At 37.9% G+C, this 22783-nt stretch overlaps 1 protein-coding gene across 2 annotated transcripts in view; it reads right to left on the reverse strand.

Annotated features, from left to right (window-relative positions):
• The window catches only part of HEPH (hephaestin), a 995050-nt gene that overhangs the window by 72185 nt on the left and 900082 nt on the right, over positions 1 to 22783 (reverse strand). For both annotated transcript variants that reach the window (XM_044057195.1, XM_044057196.1), the window contains exon 18: positions 19155 to 19294. In XM_044057195.1, coding sequence (XP_043913130.1) covers positions 19155 to 19294 — 140 coding nt within the window. The remainder of the gene's footprint in view (positions 1 to 19154; positions 19295 to 22783) is intronic.

Genomic DNA, 22783 nt, shown 5'->3' on the forward strand with positions numbered 1-22783 from the left:
TAATGTTTCCTTTTGTTCCAAAAAATTCTTAAAATCACCGGCTCTATAATCAGGTTTGCAAATTTCCAACACTGAAAATACAAATTTTTTAAAAAATTCACAATTAATGGAATGTTTATATAAGGCATTATTTCCGTCTTTACTTTTAATGCTGTATAAATGTTCTTTAATGCGGGTGCTTAAATTGCGTGTAGTCATACCTACATAGAATGCTGGGCATGCCGTGCACATACCAACATAAACTACCCCGCACGAATTACAATCTGCATAACCTGGTACTTCAAAAATTCTGTCATTATTCAATATTGAAATACTAGTACCAACAGAAATAAATCTACAGATTTTACAACTTTGACAGCAAAACATGCCTTTTTTTGTAATAATATTTTTCTTAGGAGCAGTATTATGATATTCCAGCATGCTTTTAATGTTGTGAGAATTCCTAAAAACAAAATGTGGTTTACCACCTAAAACCTTTGCAACATCCTGATTTCCTTGAATCACTCTCCAATTTTTTGTTAAAACTGATGCAATAATGTTCATTTCACCACTCATTTCCAATGAACATACACATTCCTTTTTTGGGTTCTTGGGCATACAATTATTAATTCTATTATAATTTAAAGGTTTATTTAATATTGCTGGAAACAAAGATTCATGTTTCTCAAAAATTTCATTTCCACTATTTATTAAAATATCAATGTCATAACCTCTCTCTATAAACAAAGCAGTTATAAAATGAAATTCTTTAACTAAATCTTCCTTTTTACTAGTCATCTGACAGGCTCTTATATATTGCCCCCTTGGGATATTTTTAATAATGTGTCTAGGATGGTTGCTTTTATTGTGCAAGTAACCATTTGTGAACGTCTTTTTCCTGTATATTTTGCTATGGAACTTATTTTCAATAAAGTCCCACCATAGACATACATCTAAAAAGTTCACTGTTAAGCCTATATCTCCAATAGTAAATTTTAAAAAATCAGAATGACTATTAATCTGCATAGTGAGATTTTTACTACCATTTCATTTCCTTCAATTATAAAAATTAAATCATCAATAAACCTTTTATAAAACACAATAGTAAACTCCTTTGATATAATAGATAAAATATCCATCTCCCACCAGGCCATGACTGTATTGGCAAATGATGGGGCAGCTGGTGAGCCCATGGCAATTCCTTTCCTTTGCCTATAATGCTGTTTATCAAAAATGAAATAGTTGTTTTCTAACACTATTTCTAAAAAACCACAAATAGTGGAAATTATGTCATTGGACATTAGTTTTTTCTAAGTTAAATAAATACGTACAGCTTCAATACCTTTATCATGTGGGATGCACGATACAGTGATGTGACATCCAAAGTAAAAATAATATGTTTTATGGGGTCAAAACATTTTCTTTGGCAAAATTACTAACTTCTTCCAAAAAATGCCACGAATCTTTAATATAGGATGAACTTTCCTGTATGATTGGTCCCAAAACAGCATCTATAATTAATGAGATACCTTCAGTAATAGAATGTGGACTAGACACCACAGGTCTAAAGGGGTCTTTTGGAATCCTTGTGGATTTTCGGATTCCAAAATTACCCCTATTTTGGGATATTGAACAGAACAAAAATTATACAATTCTACATTAATGTACCCAGACATTAAGGCTTCATATAACTGTGATTCAATAAATCTGAACTTCCTATGTATGTCAAACAACTTAACTTTTTTATATTCTTCTTGATTATCTAATATAATTTCCATACCTTTATTGTACACTTGTTGTTCCATTATTACTACATTAGAACCTTTATCGCTTTTCATAAAACGCATTGTACTTCTTAACGCTATAAGATGTTCTAAGGCTTTTCTTTCCTCTTTACTTAAATTGTCATTATACTTCTTAGTGGAGTCCCACAATTGCAGATCTATACATGTAATCAATTTCAAGGAGGCCAATCCCTCCTTTGGAATGGGGAATATATAACCTTGGTATACACTAATTTTGTAAATCATTTGCTGAACATGAAGCATCCTTCTTGTTTTCTTATCTAATATATCCAACACATTGTGGGGCCAGTCAATCACTCCAACTGTAAAGACAAGAAGAGCAAATTGGTTTATAACTTGGGTTTTGTTCCTAGATGTCAATGCTGTTTTCAGAATTAATTTAAATCTTCTAAAGTATTCCTTACTAAGTTTTATTTGCATTTGTTCATGTTTTATTGTTGCTCCTTCATCAGTTCCCAAATATTTAAACACTCCCTCTTGCTCAAGTTCTTTTATATCACATTATTGTCCCAAACTGATGTTGTCCTGGTGCTGCAGTTTTCCTGCTTTAAAGGTTGCTTTTGCACACTTATCAAGACCAAATAGCATTTTAAATCATCTGAAAAAGTTTGGACAATCTGCAGCTGTGCTTTCAGTTCCTCATCTGATGAGCTATATAGTTTTAAATCAGTGACAAAGAGAAGATGAGAAGTCTTTACACTTTGTTGTTTTTTTTTGTGGGGGATCTGTGGGGTTGTCATGATGTAGAGCAAGAATAGAGTATGTAAATATTGCTGGGGTTGGGGGAATAGTTCAGGGAGTTGATGTGGATTAGGAGACTGATATATAATGTTAGAATCAGGTTAGTGAGAAGGGAAAATAATGTTTAGTGACATGGTAAAATTTGAGTTCTAGAAGGCAAGGGTAGGGGAATGGGCATTACAGAATAGAGCTATTGTAGTAATGGGTGGGGTTTTGGTGTTAATTAGATGCACAGAGGTGGTAGTGTTTGTAATTGGATAACAAGCTTAGGGGGTGGAGTAATGGTAGGTATAAATCTAGGGAAAGCAGGGGTGGGTGGGAATGGAGGGTAGGGGAGTGGAGTGACCCCAAGCATAGTGAAATAAGCCAGGATCTCGAATATTTGAAAAGCCAAGAAAACAGTCCATCTAAGTATATTGCTGTGTTTCTGAGGTGGTTTAAATTTACACTATGTGGGAAATTGCAATGTTTTGTTCCTGTAAGTGACTTTGTATGGAGTCTTATGGTTGAAACTGAATGGAGGGCTTTCAAGTAGTTTAGGGCTTTCAAGTAGTTTAAGACTTCAAGAAAAAGAGTAAGGAAGTAGTGAAATAATATGATTCTAAAGTCTATTTTAGTTGTAGTTTGGGAGATAGTGTGGGTGGGAGAGAAGCTGGATAGGGTGAGGTGGTTAGACATGGGAAGTAGAGAGAGAATTATTTTTAACTTCCAGTGATGTGCAAATCAGCTATGAGGTAGAACAGAGTTTTAAGCTTTACTGCAGCTGAATAAACTTTAACATACATTAACTTAGTTTAGAGGCCTGTAGAAGCTTGCTGGGATCCCTTACTTGGTGTAATGTCTTGTGCTTCAGGCTGTTGCATATTGTGGCAAGTGTAGTCAAGATGAAAAATACAGGGCCCTTGGCCTATGAAAAGGAGCAATGGAAAAAAGATTATGAGCATTGTGGTAGGGAGGAGCAGAAAGTAGTAGGGTTGATTAGTAGAAAGGGAGCATAGATTATAAAGGGAGAGGATTAGGTGGGGTGTACGGTAAACAGCAGAGAGAGGGTTACAGTATCAGAGCAAAACCAATTCTCAGTATATAGGTAATGTAAACAGGTATATCAAGAAAGTGCTTTCCAGTCCTTACATAAACATTCTTCTGCTAAGATGAAAATTGTAACAATTTAGGCATTTGTTCATAAAAGGACCCATACCATTCTGCAGCATAAATTATATCACATCTTAGATACACTGGAGTACCTTAATATTTGTACAGTCAAATTAAAAACAGGCACATAGACAAGGGTTCACTGATAAGCAAGAAATGCTAGTCATTCTCTGCTACAGTTCTAATGCCAACAATTTAAAAGCTGGAAAAGGCTATTTGTACTCTGGTATGAATAGCAAAGTTTAACAGCATGGAACAAGTAACCCAATAATACTGCAAAGTATAGCCAAGCAAAATAGATTTAACTGCAACCGGACCTTTCATAGAAAGAAAACGTGGCTATAGTCTTTAGTTGTGGATAGCACTCAGTAATACTGGTTATCTAGCTTATCTATGAGCAGACATTTCAGCAGAGCATATGACTTCAGTTTTAAACAAGAACATGTCTTTCAAAACTCGGGCACCTAGCTTAACTACAGCCGGACATTTCAAGACAGTATATGGTATTACTTTTAATTCCATAAACAGTTACAAATAAAACCAGATGAGTTTCTTTAAATATGGCCAGGTGTTAGAAGAAAACTGTGTTATAGTTTGTAGAATAAAACAATGCTAAAGTCCAGGTGGCTTCAGAAAAGCCTAGGATGAGGGTCCAAAGCATGTTAACTACAGACAGAAATGGAGCTCATAAGATAAGAATGCTAAAATAAAACAAGTTGGAGTAACAGGCAAGGATAGCACACACACTGTTGTCAGACTATGAAACTCCTATAACAAGGCAGTTGTATCTATGGTATAAGCTCATAGTCTTAGAACTGCATACAAATGCCACCAGGAAGTAGAAAGGAGCATGCACATAGTATAAACAAAGTTATATGACACAGGTATAGCTTGAATAAGTCACAACACAATTCTGATATCAATGACTGTTTAACCCTTTTAAAAATATTAAGCATGTGATATACAATGCATTAAAGAAGCAATTGGTGTCTAAATGGCTGCATGGCAGAGAGTAGCAAGATACAGCAAATACAATTCAGATAAGAGCAGATAAATACCTTACTAATGCCTCAGGGAGCAGAATGCACATCATCTAGGTAGGAGATAGGGAGGTTTGGCCTGGATGTAGAGCAAAAGGGGAAGCAGAAAGGTAGGATGCCTCTTTAAATGGTGCAAAGCATTATGTGAGTGTAGGGGAAGGTGCATACGTCTTTTCTGGAATGCACATGGGCTTTAATGGAGGAGTGCAGTGGGGGGAGGGGATGAGACAGACCCTCAAATATCTGAAAAGCTAAGAAAACAGTAAGCATATTGCTAGTTTTTTGAGTCAGTATAAACTTACAGTATGTGGGGAAATTGCAAAGTTTTGTTCCTGTAAGTGACTTTGTATGGAGTTGTGTGGTTGAAACTGAATGGAGGGCTTTCAAGTGGTTTAAAACTGCAAGAAGAGGATGGGGGGAGTAGTGAAATAATGATTTTAAAGTCTATTTTAGTTGTAGGTTGGGAGATAGTGTGGGTGGGAGAGGGGACAGGTGATGTGCAAATCAGCTAGGAGGTGGAATAGAGTTTTAAGCTTTACTACAGCTGAATAAACTTTAACATACATTTACTTAGTTTAGAAGCCTATTGAAGCTTGCTGGGGTCCTTTATTTGATGAATTGGCTTGTGCTTCAGGCTGATGTATATTGTGGCAGTGCAGTCAGGATGAAAAATGCTAGGCCCTTGGCATTAACTTAGTTTAGGTGCCTGTAGAAGCTTGCTAAGGTCCTTTACTTAATGTAATGGCTTGTGCTTCAGGCTGTTGTATATTGTGGCAGGTGGAATCAGGATGAAAAATGCTGGGTCCTTGGCATTAAATTAGTTTAGAGGCCTGTAGAAGCTTGCTGGAGTCCTTTACTCGATACAATGGCTTTTGCTTCAGAGTGTTTTATATTATGGCAGGTGGAGTTAGGATGAAAAATACTGGATCCTTGCATTAACTTAGAGGCTTGCTGGGGTCCTTTATTTGATGTAATGGCTTGTGCTTCAGGCGGCTGTATATTGTGGCAGCTGCACTCAGGATGAATATACTGGGTCCTTGGCCTTACTAATGCCTCAGAGAGCAGAATGCACATCACCTGGGTGGGAGATAGGGATGTTTGGCCTGGATGTAAATGTATGTGTGTATGCATGCATGCATTTACTTATTTATGCATGAAATGCTTTGAATTCTTATATTTATAAGCTCAAATTGCACTTGAAAAAGGTGGTGTTACTTATTGGAATATACTACTTGAATGCACAAAGGATGAAGGAAGAGGTCACTAGAGGTGAGTTTGCATCTGATTATACTGAGTGGGCAAAGCACTCCTGTCAGCATATTCAGTTATTTTTTTCTTATTTTTAAGAAAGTTTTAAGTTGCTTTAATAGTTAAATGAAATGACTCGTATGTCAGCAGAAGGAGTAAAAATGGTAATATTGTTTTCCTATTAGTCTTGCTAACCTATTTGTAAACAGACTACTCCTCCTCTGCACTTGGTTTATATAGCTGCTTTCAAAAGTATTATTTTATTCTAAGGACGCATCAAATGAAAACAACACAGATGGCTATTGCTAAAAGGTGCAATATAAAAATGTATGACTTTACATTCTGTCTATAAACATTCTTTTATCAGCAGTTCCATTGTTTTACCTTCCAGTTATCTATTGCGTCAAATCTTCTGATATAACGAGACACCTGCAGCCTTTTCTTACTCAGCGCTGCAGTTACAGCTGGACTCAACCAGAAGTACTAATTAACAGGGAGTATAGATAGAAAGGCATGACATTTGGCCCATTTTATTTGCTAGCTTTTAATTAGAAGGGTTTTGCATGTTCCATGACAGCTCTCTCTCTACCAATGACCCAACAGACTACCAAGTAACATGATGTACAGCTACTTCGAACATCCAGTGAAAGCTTTAGTAAACAGGTACATTTTATTTTCAGCTAAGAAGCAATGTCAGTAACAGATAGCAAACAGGATCTTGCAACAATTTTAATAAAGCATAAGTAACATGAGGCATACTAGTTGTAGTAAGGCATGTTCAGTGAGTTAAAATATCTCGTAGAATAATTGCCATTGATGCCATTATAAACAGCATAAATTTCAGTAGAACAGATCAAATGAAGAAGTTGCCAATGTTAAAAGATACGGCTGACCAGAGAAGGAATTACAAAGAAGAATGAACAGAGATTGTGGCAAGGACAAAGACAAGATCATAAATGTTTTGATGTAAGGGAAAATAAAGATGCTGTAAACCAGATGCGTGCTACTGCATACAGTGGAGATAACAAGAACAAAAGAATGTAACCCACCTAGTAGATAATTAGAAACTTGCTTATCAAGATGGTATATGCAGAGTTTTGGTAAGATTTAGCAGTATGAAAACTGTGTGTGATACATGGGGAGGCATAATGCAGCTGTATTACATTGTGAACTAGTGCCATAGTGGAGGAGTTACTGACGACATGCAAAAGGCAGCCATCACCAGCTTGTATTTATTAAGCATGCTAACACACTACACTTAAAATCTGATGCAGAACCAATGGCCTGCATTAGTGCTCAGAGGTAATTTGTAAGTGATATTCTTCTGACAAATATTTAAACTAATCTGCATAAACATGCAAGATGTAACTACAGTCGGTGTGTGATGGTGTAACTAATTTTGAACATGTGTTGTCTTTTGTTTTATTCTGTGACTTGTTTTTTTACCAGTCTTCGATTCATGCACGACAGCCATTTATTACTTAATGGCACAACCTGATGGCCAGAGTAGGTTAGCAGTGGTACACTCAAGTCATAAGTGTCAGCAATCTCAAACTTTCAAAACTATTTTCTGGCTAGTTGTTTGTGTATGCACCTGTATTTGTCCACTGTCAGTATTTTTTTCCAACATTCTGTATTATGCATGTATTTCACTGCTTTAAATGCATTTTCACATTTCACAGTATCCAGTCTTTAAACATCTAAAGTACCAGCAAGTATTTCCTTTACATATTTTGGTACTTGTGTATTATCACAACCACATTCCAAATGTGTCATAATTTTTGAAATTATAGTCAAACGACTCATTCTCCTTAATTTCATGAATTCTGACAGATTAGTAGCCTGGATGCGATAATATCAAAGTACCCAGTTTTACACACAGTGTATGCCTAGCTAAACCCTTATCCGTGATATTATTTATTTCATTGTGAATGTTGAGTAAATATATGCCTAATAGTGAACTGTGAACAAGTTGTTTACATTTAAAAATGCTTTCTGGACTTGCTAAACACAAAGAAAACTTGCATTTTTCAAATTTATAAAATAAATTAACAGGTGCCACTGTAAAGTAATGCTGCAGCAGTCATTTGCTCTTCTGCATTCAATTTGACATGTAGTTGTCACTAAAACAGTATTAATAACTTTGCTGTTGTCTTACATAGCAGAAGTAAGGCAGAAAACATTCAACAGCGATTTTATCAACCTCGGTTGACAGCTAGACGAGTCATAAAAGTCGCCAACGATGCCCGCTAGGCTGCTACTCTTGCAGTGGGGCCTTTTTAAAGGACTACAAAGGGGATATTCAAACCACCGCAACTCCTACATGCTGTGTAGGAATGGGAGGTGTCCTGTTCAGTTGTCTAACCATACAGACGACTGGGAGGTATAGCAGGGGGTAAACGTGGGTGGTTACATGGGATGGGATTAACAAACAGGTTTTCACTTTAACCCAGTGTATTATATAATGTGCTTGTTAACAAGGGAATTTTTTGATGTTTTACTTTAATGCGTAGTAAATTTGGAACATGGTTGACATAATATGTAAGTATTGTTTTCAGTAACATCCAATAACTTTTGAACACACTTGTGTTTAATTGCATGCATCTCATCTTTCTAAAATGTCATTTTACAGCAAAGTTTCTGCAAGCTTGATAAGAGCTGGGCAAGACCTCTTCCTTATATGCTTACAGCCACAGGTACTGCAGCCTCATATTTGAAGCATGTGCCTCTTTCTATCTTGGATCCTGTTTTAACAGTACTTTGCTCCATGACTCTGTCTTTAGGAGCCATTGTTTTTGCAACACATCCTACCTTCAGTTCTCATTTTTACTAATTATTTAACTCAGATTTTTTTTTCAAAGATTCCATCAGTTAATGATTTTAAATATGTTCCAGTAATGTCAGTTCCTGTTTATCTATCAATTGCTTTTCATATGGTCAGTTACATTTCTCATAATAGCCTGCCTCATGTTTTACCATTTCTTATACCAAACAATATTATATCCCTTACTTTAACAATAGATAATGACTGGGCAGGGGTGGTAAAGAATATACCCAAGCAACTTTGGTATGGTTTGATTGTGAGGTCAAAGTCTGAGTAATCAAACAAAGCCAAGCATGGGTAAATCGTGCATTGTCCATTGTCAGGAGAAGACTATTGCATTATACAATGACATTATTTAAGAAAAGCTTTTATTTCCTTTTGTAAATGAAGTCACTGTATACAGACACATTAATGTATTTCACTGGCTTCTAGAATGTAGGGGAGGTATAAGGAATGTATTGAATGCACATGCTAATGCTTGTACTATACACTCTGTAGAATGCAGTTTCTTCAACTTTTTATGTAACGGGGAGTATCTATGCATCATACTGTTTACATAAGGACACTTGTAAATTCTAGACATCCTGATGATGAATTGGCTGTGTCTCTGATTGTTGGAGAGTGAGTAGAAATCTTTCTTTAGTCTCCTACGAATTGAGTTTATTTTGTCTGCTTTGTGAAGCAGAGTATGGCATCAGTCATTCTTTATTAGTATCCACAGCCACCAGCACTTTTTATTATTGCTGATGTTGCTTGGACAACTGGCATGTTGAATAAGCTAACTGAAATTAAAAATTTGCCTCTGATTCAATAATGTTTACTGTAAAATTTAAAATCATGCAGCTCACCAGATTCGTCGTCTTTGGCTATGTTGTATCTCAGAAACATATACACACACACATACACACACAATCTGTAAGATTCCATGCACCTATAAGCAGCAAATGCCTAACAAATGGCAAGTTACTTTTCAGGCTACATATTTTTTTTCTTTTTATAAAAGAAAGTAATGTAGTCAAGTGTATTTTATACCTTTTTTTATAGCTTCATTCAGAAATGCAGGACACTTAATATCTTCAGAGATTTCAGCTAATTTGCTTGTAAGGGTAAAATCACAAATCTACAGCCAATTTTTCCAGTTTTCCAACAAATGCCTTTGTATTGAAAGAAATCATGGTGGTTGTAACTGTGCCATATTTCCACTGAGAATTATACTTCTATAAGTGTATGTTTGTGCACGCGCGCGCGTGTGTGTGTGTGTGTGTGTGTGTGTGTGTGTGTGTGTGTGTGTGTGTGTGTGTGTGTGTGTGGGTCTCCTTTACATGGTCAACATTCCAAAATGTCGAAGACCATATGATCGACATTTGAAATGTCGAACATGTAAAAAAAAAAAACACAGCGTAACACTGCTAGCAGGGGGGCAATCCCCCCTGCACCCCCCACACCCCCCCATAGCTTAAATATACCAACCCCAAGATCACACTATAGTGCGGAAGATGGAAATCTTTTCATTCCACACTGTACAGAAATGCCGGTTCCGCATGGTTGGCATTTCAAATGTCGATCATATGGTCACGGCCATATGGTCTTCCACATTTTGGAATGTTGACCATGTCAAGGTGACCGGTGTGTATGTATATATGGGTTTAGGACTATTCACTGAAAGCACATTTCACTGAAACACATTTGACTGTGCACAATTCACTGAAAGCTCAATTCACTAAAAACACAATTCACTGAAACACACTTCACTGAAAGTTATATATGGCCTTTTCCCCACTGTAGTGTGACCCTGGAGTTAGTATATATAGTAAGGGGGGATAGATAATATATATCCAAATTATGTGGGGGGCTACACCCCCAAGGTGGGGGGACAATGCCCCCCACACACCCCTGTACTATATATACTAACTCCATGGTTGCACTACAGTGGGAAAAAGGCCATATATAACATTCACTGAAATGTGTTTTAGTGAATTGAGCTTTCAGTGATTTGTGCACAGTCATTTGACTTTCAGTGAAATGTAAGACCCAGATTATATATATATATATATATATATATATATAAATATATATTTGTGTGTATATATATATATATATGTGTGTGTGTGTGTGTGTGTGTGTGTGTGTGTGTGTGTGTGTGTGTGTGTGTGTGTGTGTGTGTGTGTGTATATATATATATATATACACACACACACACATATATATATATATATATATATATATATATATATATATATATATATATATATATATATATATATATATATATATATATATATATATATATATAGTTATATATATAATAATTGGTTCTGCGAATGTACTTCTTTTGCTCTGGCAGTTATATACCCAGTTCTTTCACAGAGTCATAGCAGGATAATTAATAAGTAGCACAAATACAGTAGATGTGGTCTGATCTCCAAATTCTCTATTTTGCAGACTGAATTCTCTGAAATGTCAGTGTGCTGCAGTACATACTAATCGGTATGGCTATTTCCTTAGCAAACATGCTCAGATCATGTATAAATCCAAAACTGTATTTGTGAGATTTCTATTAAATATTTGCTTCTCCTCATGGATGTGTTGGTGCATTGTTTTTGTTTTGTTTCATTGCCTTTGGGATTATGTGTTTTCCATTCATTAGGGCTGAAATATTATTATTATCATTTATCGCAAAACAAGACTGTGGAAATTAAGTGCTAATCAGATGCATTTCATCCACAGCTTGTTGCATCCACTTCGCTCTTTTGTCATCATAATAATGTACGCAAATTTGACTTCACCTACAAGCTGTTTCATTGTTTCAGTGAAGTCGCAGCCTTTTTGTATTTCACACTGAATACATGAATGTAGGTCTTAAAATCTTTCCACATGGAGAAGCATACATTTAGGTAACATTAACTAATACTAAGCGTATAAAAAATAATATTTTCCTATCATTTGCCATAGCTGCAGTGCTTTGGAAGTGGGCACAAAAAGATTTAATTATTAGCATTTGTTTACTGGGAAAGTTGGTAATCATTAAGTATGAAGAAAATAACTTCTGAATTTCTTATACAATCTCATTTGGGCAGTGAGATGATTAAAAAAAGACAAATCATTTTTTTTTTAGACTGTAGTGCAGGAAGAAAAAGAACATAAATACTGTGTGGCTGATGATTTCAGTAGAAAAGATGACCAATGTATTTGCATGATGAAAGAATCACATACAGTATAACAGTGCTGGTGCAGTAAACATTAATTACATACATTTTGAGGCTTTTTGAAGGTACTGCAACCAGCATGCACCTTGTATAGATCAAAAAGAAATGTCACAGTCACATGGTTGATTAGATGTACCACTTACAGGAGTTTGATTTAGTTTGCTGAGCAAATGGGGGATGCCTCAATGAAGAGGCAATGAAATAAATACATATAAATATCAGAATTTAATGCACAGTGAATTAGATTTAATACCTAAATGTAAATCTCAGCACTCATAAAAGAAGAATGCTATAGTGGGAGCCAACAGTAATGCTTATGAGCTTTAATTCTTCTACTTTAGGAAGAACTGCCACAAAACCATTAACACTTTAATAGAAACATAGTTAAAGACAAACAAAATCAACTGATGTGGTTACATGACTAATTAAGCTTATCATTCAAATGCATTGATAAAATGCAAGTTTAATTGCACTGACTTCTGGAAGTTTACATTCTTTTTGACTGAAGCAGCCGACGCCTTTTTCTTCAGTTTTTCTTGCCCCAGATGTCAGGTGCCCCCAAAAATGGTAGGCAATACATATTGCTAATAAAACATACAAAATAGGTAAAAATAAAACCTTCATTAACCAGCAAATACACCACAAAGGTAGTATAGGTTAGTCCCAGATAAGAAAGATGGGTTGGCGGGTGGGTAACCTGGACTTCAGCAGTGGAGACACTCGAACATCTACATTTATGGTAGATACAAAACTGTACTCTGTTCATCATGTTTCACTGCTGCAGTCATTACACTTGGGTAGAATCCCAAAGCTGAGTTTGGGTGGCTGGATCTATAGAGGATTTGGTGTGGCTATGAGGTCCTGCAGTGGCAAAGCCAGCTCTGGATCTAGAATAAAGAGGCAAATGGTAATGCTTGGTAAAGGTGTGCACTGAACTCCAAGTTGCAGCTTCCAAGATATCTTTGGTAGGTACTCCTCTAAAGTAGGCAGTAGAAGTGGCAGCTGCCCTGGTGGAATGTGGTCTAATGTTAGATGGTACAGGTTTCCCATGCTGTGTGTAGCAGAACTGGATACAGTGTCCTATCCACTTTGAAATGGTCTGCTTTGAAATAGCCTTTCCCTGTAATTGTGCAGCATATGATACAAACAATTGTTCAGTTTTTCTGAAAGCTTATGTTTTGTCCAAGTAGAAGCATAATTGCCTGTGTATGTCCAAGGAATGTAGAAGTCTCTCCCCTTTATTCTGGGGATTTGGATAAAAGGTTGGCAAGTGAATAGTTTGGTTAAGAGCCATACTGGATACCACCTTAGGCATAAAGGAAGGGTTTGTTCTTAAAGAAACCCTGTCTTGGTGGAAAATGATAAAAGGCTCCACTGCCATTAGTGCCTGCAGTTCTGAGACTCTTCGTCTGAGGTTATTGCCAGAAGCAGAGCAGTTTCCCATGATATATATTTTAGCTCTGCTGAATTGGCTGGTTCAAAAAGAGGCAAAGTGAGCTTTTCCAAAATGAAATTGAGGTCCCAAGTTGGTGTTGGTGCTCTCCAGGGCAGTCTTATGTTTTTAGCCCCTCTGAGGTACTGTTTTAGCAAAGGGTGAGAAAAAATAGGAGGCTCTGTGTTGTAATGAGTCGAGATGGCAGAAGCGTGAATCTTAATGGATGAGAAGGATAGTCCTTTGTCCAGCATCTCAGTATTGTAGTATCTGAGGAATGTTAGGGACCAGAGGATCAAGGTTTTGAGACTGGTTCCAGGCACAGAATCTCTTCCACTTTTCTGAATAAGATTTCCTAGTGCTAGGCCTCCTGGCCTCCAAACTGACATCCATAACAGCTTTAGAGAGAGAGGTTGTCTGTTTGGCTATTGAATCTTCCATGCAGCCAGGTTTAAAGTTTTGAGCTGACTGTGCAGTATCTGATTGTTTTGCTGAGTCAGAAGGTGTGGAATTTGAGGTAAAATCCAAGGTGGACCTTGAGCTAAGCTCTTTAAGATTGTTTACCAGTGATGGCGTGGCCAGTCTGGAGCAATCAGAATCATCTCTGGTTTGTCTTGTCTGGCTTTTAGGAGTACCTTTGAAAGGAGAGGCAGTGGTGGGAAGGCATAAATGCTTAGGTTTTTCCAGCTGAACGAAAGAGCATCCACTTTCCATGCTTGTGTGTGATAAGTCCTTGTGCAGAATTTTTGTAGTTGGCAATTCAGTGGGGAGGCAAAGAGATCTATGTCCAGGCACCCCCATTTTTGCATTATCATGATGAAAACTTGTGGATTTAATTTCCACTCATGAGGATCCATGATGTTTCCGCTTAGGTCATCTGCCAGAGTATTTATCTTTCCTGGCAAGACTTGTGCTTGCAGATGAACTTAAGTTATAGCCATGTTCCACAAGGTCATGGCTTGCCTACATAGGGGGTAAGAATGAGTGCCCATTTGGTTGTTTATGTACTACATCACTGTGGTGTTGTCTGTCCTTATTAATAATTGTCCTGGATGCAGAAGGTCCTTGAAAGCTGTTAGGGCATTTTGTACAGCCAACATCTCTTTTTGATTGATGTGAAGAGGCATTTGTTCTGTGGTCCATTTGCCCTGAATACATTTTCCTGCCATGTGTGCTCCCCAAGTGTAATCCGAGGCATCTATTGTTATAGTCTACCTGGCTGTGGGAAGAGTGAAAGGCTGACCCTTGTTGAGGTGACATGCCTGTGTCCACCATCGAAACTCCTGTTGTAGGCAGGGAATTAGAGGTATTACTGTCTCCAAGCTGTGAGAATGTTGAGACCAAACACTTTTTAGGTACCATTGTAATTTTCTCATATGCAGTCTTGCATATGGAATTAGTAGAATGCAGGATGCCATGAATCCCAAGGCCTGCAGAATTTTTCTTGCAGGGAGTTGGGACTTTGTTGCCATCAATTGAAAATACTGAGTCAGTTGTCCTTGTTTGTCTGGCTTGAGATAAGCCATCTGGGCCATTGTATTTAGGCTGGCACCCAGGAATATTATCTCTTGTGAGGGCACTAGTTTTGATTTCTGTTTGTTTACTGTGTACCCTAGGCAACTTAATCTTTTTATGAACACCAGATGCTGTAGAAGAATGTCCTTGCTCTCTGCTTGAATCAGGCAGTCGTCCAGATATGGATATATTTGAATTCCTTTTTTGTCTGCAAAATGCAATTACTGGTGCCAGGCACTTGGTAAAGACCCTGGGCGCAGTAGATAAGCCAAAGGGCAGTGCAGAGAATTGGTAGTGTATTGAACCAGCTATGAATCTGAGGTATCTTCTGCAATTTTATCAGATAGGGATATGCAGGTATGTCTCTTTGAGGTCCAAAGTAACAAGCCAAGCTTTCTTGCCCAACATGGGAAGGAGCTGTTGTAATGTCAGCATTTTGAATTTCGGAACATCCAGGTAAGTATTTAGAATGGAAACGTCCAGAATGTGTCTCCAGGCTTTGTCCTTTCTGGGTACCAGGAAGAGTCTTGAGTAAAATCCTTGTCCTTTTTCCTGCTGTGGTACTTTATGAATAGCTCTCATGTCCATGAAAGCTGGAATTTGTTTTTGTGCCTCTGCTAATTGATTTTGTGGCAGGTCTGGCATTCCTTTTAGTCTTGGAAAAGTGTGAAAATGGAACCTGTAACCTTGAGACACAATATTCAGCACCCATTTGTCTTGGGTGATTGCTTGCCAGTTTTGAGAAAAAAGTGCCAGTTTCCCCCCTAAGGGAGCTGCCAAAAGCTAAGAGTTTGGCATTGGAAGGGGGAAGTCATTGGGACTGTTTCCTGTAAGGTTGGGACTTATCCTCACCTTGTTTTGGGTTTGAAGCACCCCACTGTCATGGTCTGTAAGAACCTTGTGACTGAGATCTGCCTCTTGGGTATCTGTATCTGCCTCTTTGTGGCCTGTCTGACACTGGAAAGGACCAATTCTTAGTAGGCCAATTTCTGCTAAATCGTGGTGGCTGTACTTGTAAGAAATCCTTTACTATTTGCATAGAGTTTGCCTTATCCTCCATTTTCTTTAATACCTCTTCTGCCTTAATACCAAATAAATTATCCTGCTGCAAAGGAGCATCCAGTAATTTTGCCTTAACATGATCGGTAAACTTTGTTCTTTTAACCAAGCATGCCTTCGAATTACAGATCCTGTAACAGCTGCTCTACAAGAAGCTTCTAATGAATCAAAACCACATTGCAAAGTATGCTTTCCCACTTGTTTAGCTGCATGCAATAAATCCTGCATTTCCTTATAGTCAGGTTGTTCTGCATTTATACTCATTTTCTGTTTTAATTGAGACAGTAAATATTGTTGATACTTAAGCATGTGAAACTGGAAATTCAGAGCTCTCACTGCTAAAGTTACAGAGGTGTAAACTTTCTTTCCCCATCTATCTAATGCTCTAGAGTCCCTATCCGAGGGAACTGGATTCTTAGCTGTTGAAGCCTTAACCCCTTTGGGACCCTGGGAAATAGTTTCTGGGTCTGCAACAGGGTTTTTATAAAGAAATTTGTGAGAGTCAGGGACTCTGTAGTATCTGTCTGGCTTGACTGGAGCTGGGGGTAAAGAATCAGGGTTTAAACTAGATTCAGAAAACCCATCATCCACAATGTCCAACACTGGCGGAATAGCAAGGGGCCTGTGCTGAGGCAGCAAAAGAAAGTCTCTGAGCCTTTTCTTGGATTCTGAGTAATCCTGGCCCTCCCAATGGAAATGCTCCCTCATGGTATGTAAAGTTTCCCCAAAAGAGTAATCCTCAGGAGAAGAGGCTGAAGGAATGGATTCTTCAGCATCAGAATCCTCACAGGGGGTAAAGAATATTCCTCGTCTAAAGAGGAATCAGAATATATTGAAACCTGGTCAGAGGAATCATAGTCTGTATCCTGCCTAGGCCTTTCATCAGGAGGGGGATGGGAACCCCTGATCAAAGTTATCAAGTCTTCGGCCATCTTGAGCATCTGTTTTTTAGTGTAGGCTTAGTCTTTGCTGTAGTCATAATGGTAAGTTGAGTAGGCCTGAAAACACCCTCAGAAGCCGATGCCTGCTCAGCGGCTCCAGACCCATTTGAAGGGTTAATCTCCATTGGCCCAACACCTTGAGGCTCCAAAGGCCTAGGCACCTCCATGTGGGAATCAGGCACGGCCTGTGGTTCTGAGGTAGCTGGTGTCAGGGGCTGCGAAAGCGCCTCACTGAAAACCGGCGACTGGCCTAGAAGAGGCTTTGTCATCAGTTTTGGACCTCGGAAGCCTTTCCTTATCTTTATCTTTGCACTTTTTATGCATTCCAGTCGTCAGTTGTTCCGACAGCATTGTGTAATTAAACCTTCGCCCAAAGTAATGGCGAGCAAAATCAAACCAACGTTTAATAATGCGTTTGTTAAATCTAGCACAAAACCGACAACTAGTGATGTTGTGGTCTGGGCCTAGGCATGGAATACAGTAAGAATGAAAATCCTTATGAGGTATTTGCTTCCCACAAGAAATACAATTATACATTTTTTCTGACATCGTTTTGAGGCAAGAAAAAAGTTTCCCCAATGGGGTACTTAGCTTTATTGAAGACTTCGGTTCTGAAATCGAATTTGAAATCTTAGGAGTCGGCCGACCGGCACTTGCGAACTGCTTTTGCTTTGGGCACGGTGCGGCAAGAAAGACTGAAGAAAATTGCGTCGGCTGCTTCTTATATACCCCTGGCGCACTGACGTCAGGGAAGAGGCGACAGCAACCAACGCCAGACCAAGACTCTGGAACTCAGGCCGACTGCGGGCCCGCCTGATGGCAGGATAACCCAAGTGTAATGACTGCAGCAGTGAAACACGATGAACATCAACTGAAACATCTAGATCTGAATTCAAATACTTTGTTTTTTGGTAGTGGAGTATACCATATACAATGGTAAAATATTTAAGTCAAGATTCAGAAAAAAATAGCACAAGGCATTAGGCAAAACGGCAGAGAGAATGGTGATGTGCTGACTGGGGCCTATTCAGAGACACACGTAAACATCTTTATTAAATATCACTTATAAAACAGGCAAGCTTGTATTTATATAAATGAAAACAAACCATATTGACATATTTTCAGTTGCAAATATTATGCATCACATATATTCTTCTATACAGTGATTGTCAGTTGAACATTACATGGCTCATTTAATTCCTGTCTTCTCTCAAACCATATTCCCTCTCCAAAATATTCTGCATGTGTTGTTCCCAGAATTACTATTTTCTATGCAATTTACTCCTAACCTTTTCTAAAGATCCCACTTCCAGTTCTTTTATCTCTGTTAATATAGTCACTGCTTCTGATACGGATGGCTTAGACTTTGATTTCCATTTTCTAGTAATTTGTTTTTGGCAGCCAACAGAATTAAACTCAGTAAGGCCTTACTTTGTCTAGGCAATACATATCCTGTGTTATAGCTAAAAAAAAATCATTTCCTCAGTTAGACCAATTTGCTCAGCCAGTATTTCTAAGAGAATAGTCTGTAAGGAATTTTTAAAGTCTGCCAACACATTGTACCCCCAAAAATATGTTCCCAATTATTTCTTTCTTCCCCATCACAGCTCCGTTTGCAGTCGGACTGAGGAAAAAATTCTTTGGAGTCTGCTTGGGGTATAAAAATATCTATACAAATACTTCCATGTAAAAATCCTAAATCGTTTAGACTTTGTTGCATATTTGGGAGCCATGCATCTATCCTTCCATTGCTTTTTTGTGAATTGATTGTTGGGTCTCTCTTCCCAATCCTTTTTAACCTCCTCTGATTGATACCTACAGTTATCATGCAATATTTTATATGCCGTATTAATTATCCCATTTTAATAACAGCTTCTGTTCTAGATTCAACTAGAAACTCTACAAGTGCTGGTCTTTCATTTAGGATCCAGCCATTCATTTCTCTTTGCTTATACTGTTTGACCAAAGAAATTCAGATGTCTGAAACATAGCCATGAGCCCTATATAAAAATTAAACACATCCGTAAGTTCAGAGTAGGATGCAAATATCTGTCTTGGTGACAACTGCTTTTCTGCTAATCACCTTAACAAAGTGTTATTTACTCCTAATTATACATATTCATTCCAAGATTCACATAGTGTTGTTTCATTTCAGTAACTAATGTCACAGAACTGTATTTAATGGATGAAACAAATCATTGTAAATGCTTACCATGTAGGTGAAGCTCTCTGCATGGAAGTGAACAGTATGAATATCAGTGTCTGTGCCCATTCCCAGTAAGTACCAGTCTACTCTGTCACCCTGGTACATAGAAAGTCCATGGAGATTTGCATAAACCATTCCATTGATAGCTGCATGAGAGATATTTCAAATAAAAGCAGAAAGATGTCACTTGATAATTATTCACAGAACAATTATGTATGGGTACAGATGTATAAAAAGCAGTGCAATATGGTGTTTGAGTTCATATGTGATCATATTTTACCAAGTAAGATAATCAGAAGTTACCTTTCTTTCAACTGTTCAGATTTTAACAGATTGTCCAGATTTTTGCCTCATATTTTTGTCAATCATACAAGTTGTTTTTTTTACAAGTCATTGAGGACTGAAGTCAGTTAATAATTGCATACATTTTAGTTTCAGACATAATGTCCTTCAAAAAATGCATGCTAACACAAAACCTATTAGTCTAGCAAGTTCTTGAGTTTATAAGAACAATATTTAAAATCTCTCCTTAATTTTGAGCCTTTGTTCCCCTATTATTTTTGGCTTTGCCCAGATTTCTTGTACTTAGAGGTTTGCATTTCTTTTTGTAATATCATATGGGCAGGAATAATTGAGAAAACTATAAAATATGTATACATTTCTCATATTCCAAATTATTACAATTGAGACATTGGCTTCCTTTTTAAAAGCAAATTTCAGTGGTACAAATGGTGAATATACAATGGTACTTAATGTCAGCTACATATCAACAAAGTAATTATTTCTACACCATTGTGATTAAAACAGGTGGATGATTTGGATAGTCTGCACATTTCTGATATTCTACAAACTGTATTTCTGCAAAGAGTTCTCACCAAGATTATGCCTGATAATTTATCTTGTACCTTCATATGCTACTCTTGTATTACATAATTTGCTTTTGGAACACAAATATATCCAAATTGTATGATTGCTGATATAATAAAAAAACACATGTCTTGTTAACATATATTTAATTCATTTTGCTTGTTTTACTGACATTTTTATAATGATATGTTAGACTGCTAATAGGTGGTTCTGCCAAGGCAAATGTAAAACTAAAGAACATGTGCAAGGATATGTGAGGTATGCTCTAAAGGTTTGCACCACCAAGGGTCACAAATTGACAAGTATGCTTATGAGACAGCTGGAGAAAAATGTGTCCAACCCTTTGGTCACTGAGGTACCATTAGGTCATACAATAAATAAAAACAAGTAAACAAGTATATAATTATTTCACTGTCCATTGCAGGACTTACTCTTGCATTTTATAAATGCAGTAGCTATCTCTAAAACATTCAACATATCATTGTGGAGGGGATGAGATATACAAAAGCAGCCTTTGTTCTTTGTTTGATTTGAATATATGCTACCCTTATGCATTATATACTCTAAACTATACTCTATACATATATACTGGGTGTGACGAGGGTGGACAGGATCAGGAATAAGTATATTAGAGGGTCAGCCCAGGTTGGAAGGTTTGGAGACAAAGCCAGAGAGGCAAGATTATGTTGGTTTAGACATGTGCTGAGGAGGGATGCAGAGTATATTGGGAAAAAGATACTAAGGATGAAGCTGCCAGGTAACAGGAAAAGAGGAAGGCCTAAGATAAGGTTTATGGATGTGGCGAGAGAGGACATGCAGGTGGTTGGTGTGACAGAGCAAGATGCAGAGGACAGGAAGAAATGGAAACAGATGATCTGCTGTGGCGACCCCTAACGGGAAAAGCCGAAAGAAGAAGATGATGCATTATATACTCTGTTTCTGAATGGTACCCTAATTACACATTTTCAGAAGGATATGATGGACTCTTACTCTGAGTGTTCTGTCTTCTCAGTCTAGCACTTTGGGGCAAAACTGCTACCATGGAAAATGATTAAATGCAGCTGAATAACATATTTGTGTTGCTTGTATCACTACAAAATGTTTTGCTTAAATGTGCAATATTGTTTTGTAGTATGCTTAGCTGTAGACTTACTGAACTATTAATTAAATAAAATATATGACAGGATGGCACATTCCACAGCAGTGTTAACACCCATTGTGTATGTACAGCACAGGAACCCTCTATGTGGAAAACAGTATGAAGCATAAAAACAGAGAGGAAAGGTCAAACACAGATACAGATTTGCTGTATCCAGGACTGTATGTAAGCTTCTGAGCCCCCCAAGCCTTTCTGTGTTGGCGGGAAGCCTTCTAGCTTATCAGTGGGAGTGGTAAGCACTAGGTAATCTGTCTACCACATAAGGAGTTGTTCTGGCCCAGAAATTGTTATTGGCTGTTGGGGCAATCTCTTTCATCTATCTCAACTTTTAGATTTGAAAGCCTGCATTTGCACTTGTTTCTGTCCTGTAACTCATCTAGTGCAGATACAGATTCTTAGTTTTAGCACTTAAATTTATTCATGCTCAGCACTTGTTCAGAACTTCTAAGCACTAAATAAGCTACTAATTACTGTAGCACTCAATCTTCCTCATTACCTAGAGGAAAACAGTTTTGTACTTACTTTTCTCTCTTGCTTAGAGAAAAACAGTTCTTGTACTCACTTTCTTCACTTATCTATAGGAAAATAGTTTTTTATTCAGGCATGTCCAAGGGTCAGCTCCCAGTGTTCTCTCCTATCTGATGAATCTGGGCATCTTGAGGCAATGTAGAAATTGCCTCATGTACACAGACAACCGTCTCCTCCTACCACCCAACACTACAACCCGTGAGAGATGCACTTATCTAGCCAAACTGGAGGTAAAGCTCTCTCCAACCAAGACTGAACTTGACAGTCATGAGGAGAAGGTAAAAATTTCCACCACACCACACTCATCACATAGTCTCACTAAATCTACACTACCAAAATCCAAACATAGTAACACAAAAACATTCGTGGAGGCTCTCAGTAATAATCTGTCTAAGCAACAGAGACCTCCAAAGCAGGAACACAAGCAACCTCCATCCCCCAATACAACCCAAATGACACATAGCCCACAGACTCAATGTGCCACTCAACCACAGCCAATAAGGCAAAGCAACATACCCAACACACTAGTCACAGGCGACTCTATAGTCAGGCACACTGATGTCCCACTCACCAGGCTAAACAAGGAGAAGGTTACTGTCAGCTGCCTGTTGGGTGCCAGGATTCGCCACATAACCCACACACTCAGGTCACTCCACAACAAGTACAAATATGACTCTGTCATTGTCCATATTGGTGTGAATTACTTGAGACATACCTCCCTGAACTACATGAAAAGAGACATGGAAGAGCTCTCCGATCTTGTAGCCCAGGCAGGTATGACCCTAGCCCTGAGTAGCATTCTGCCATCGCCCAGAATGATACCACAGTACAAGGACAAAATGATTGACTTCAACAATTGGCTAAGCTTCTGATGTCATTCTAAGGGGATCCAGTATCTGTCTGCTTGGGATGACATGGTCAATAGACCATGATGCTTTGCCACAGATGGCCTGCACCTGTTGCCCCTGGGATTCCAAATACTGGCTAAGGCTCTTGCTGCCCCTAGTGCCTTTTTTAGGCAAGGTTCAAATAACAAATCCACCACCATAACAAGAACAGGCAAGCAAAAACTGAGGGTAAT

The sequence above is a fragment of the Protopterus annectens genome, chromosome 15.part0 (genome assembly GCF_019279795.1).
Source record: "Protopterus annectens isolate FY-2018-M chromosome 15.part0, PAN1.0, whole genome shotgun sequence".
In the NCBI taxonomy this organism is placed as follows: Eukaryota; Metazoa; Chordata; order Ceratodontiformes; family Protopteridae; genus Protopterus; species Protopterus annectens.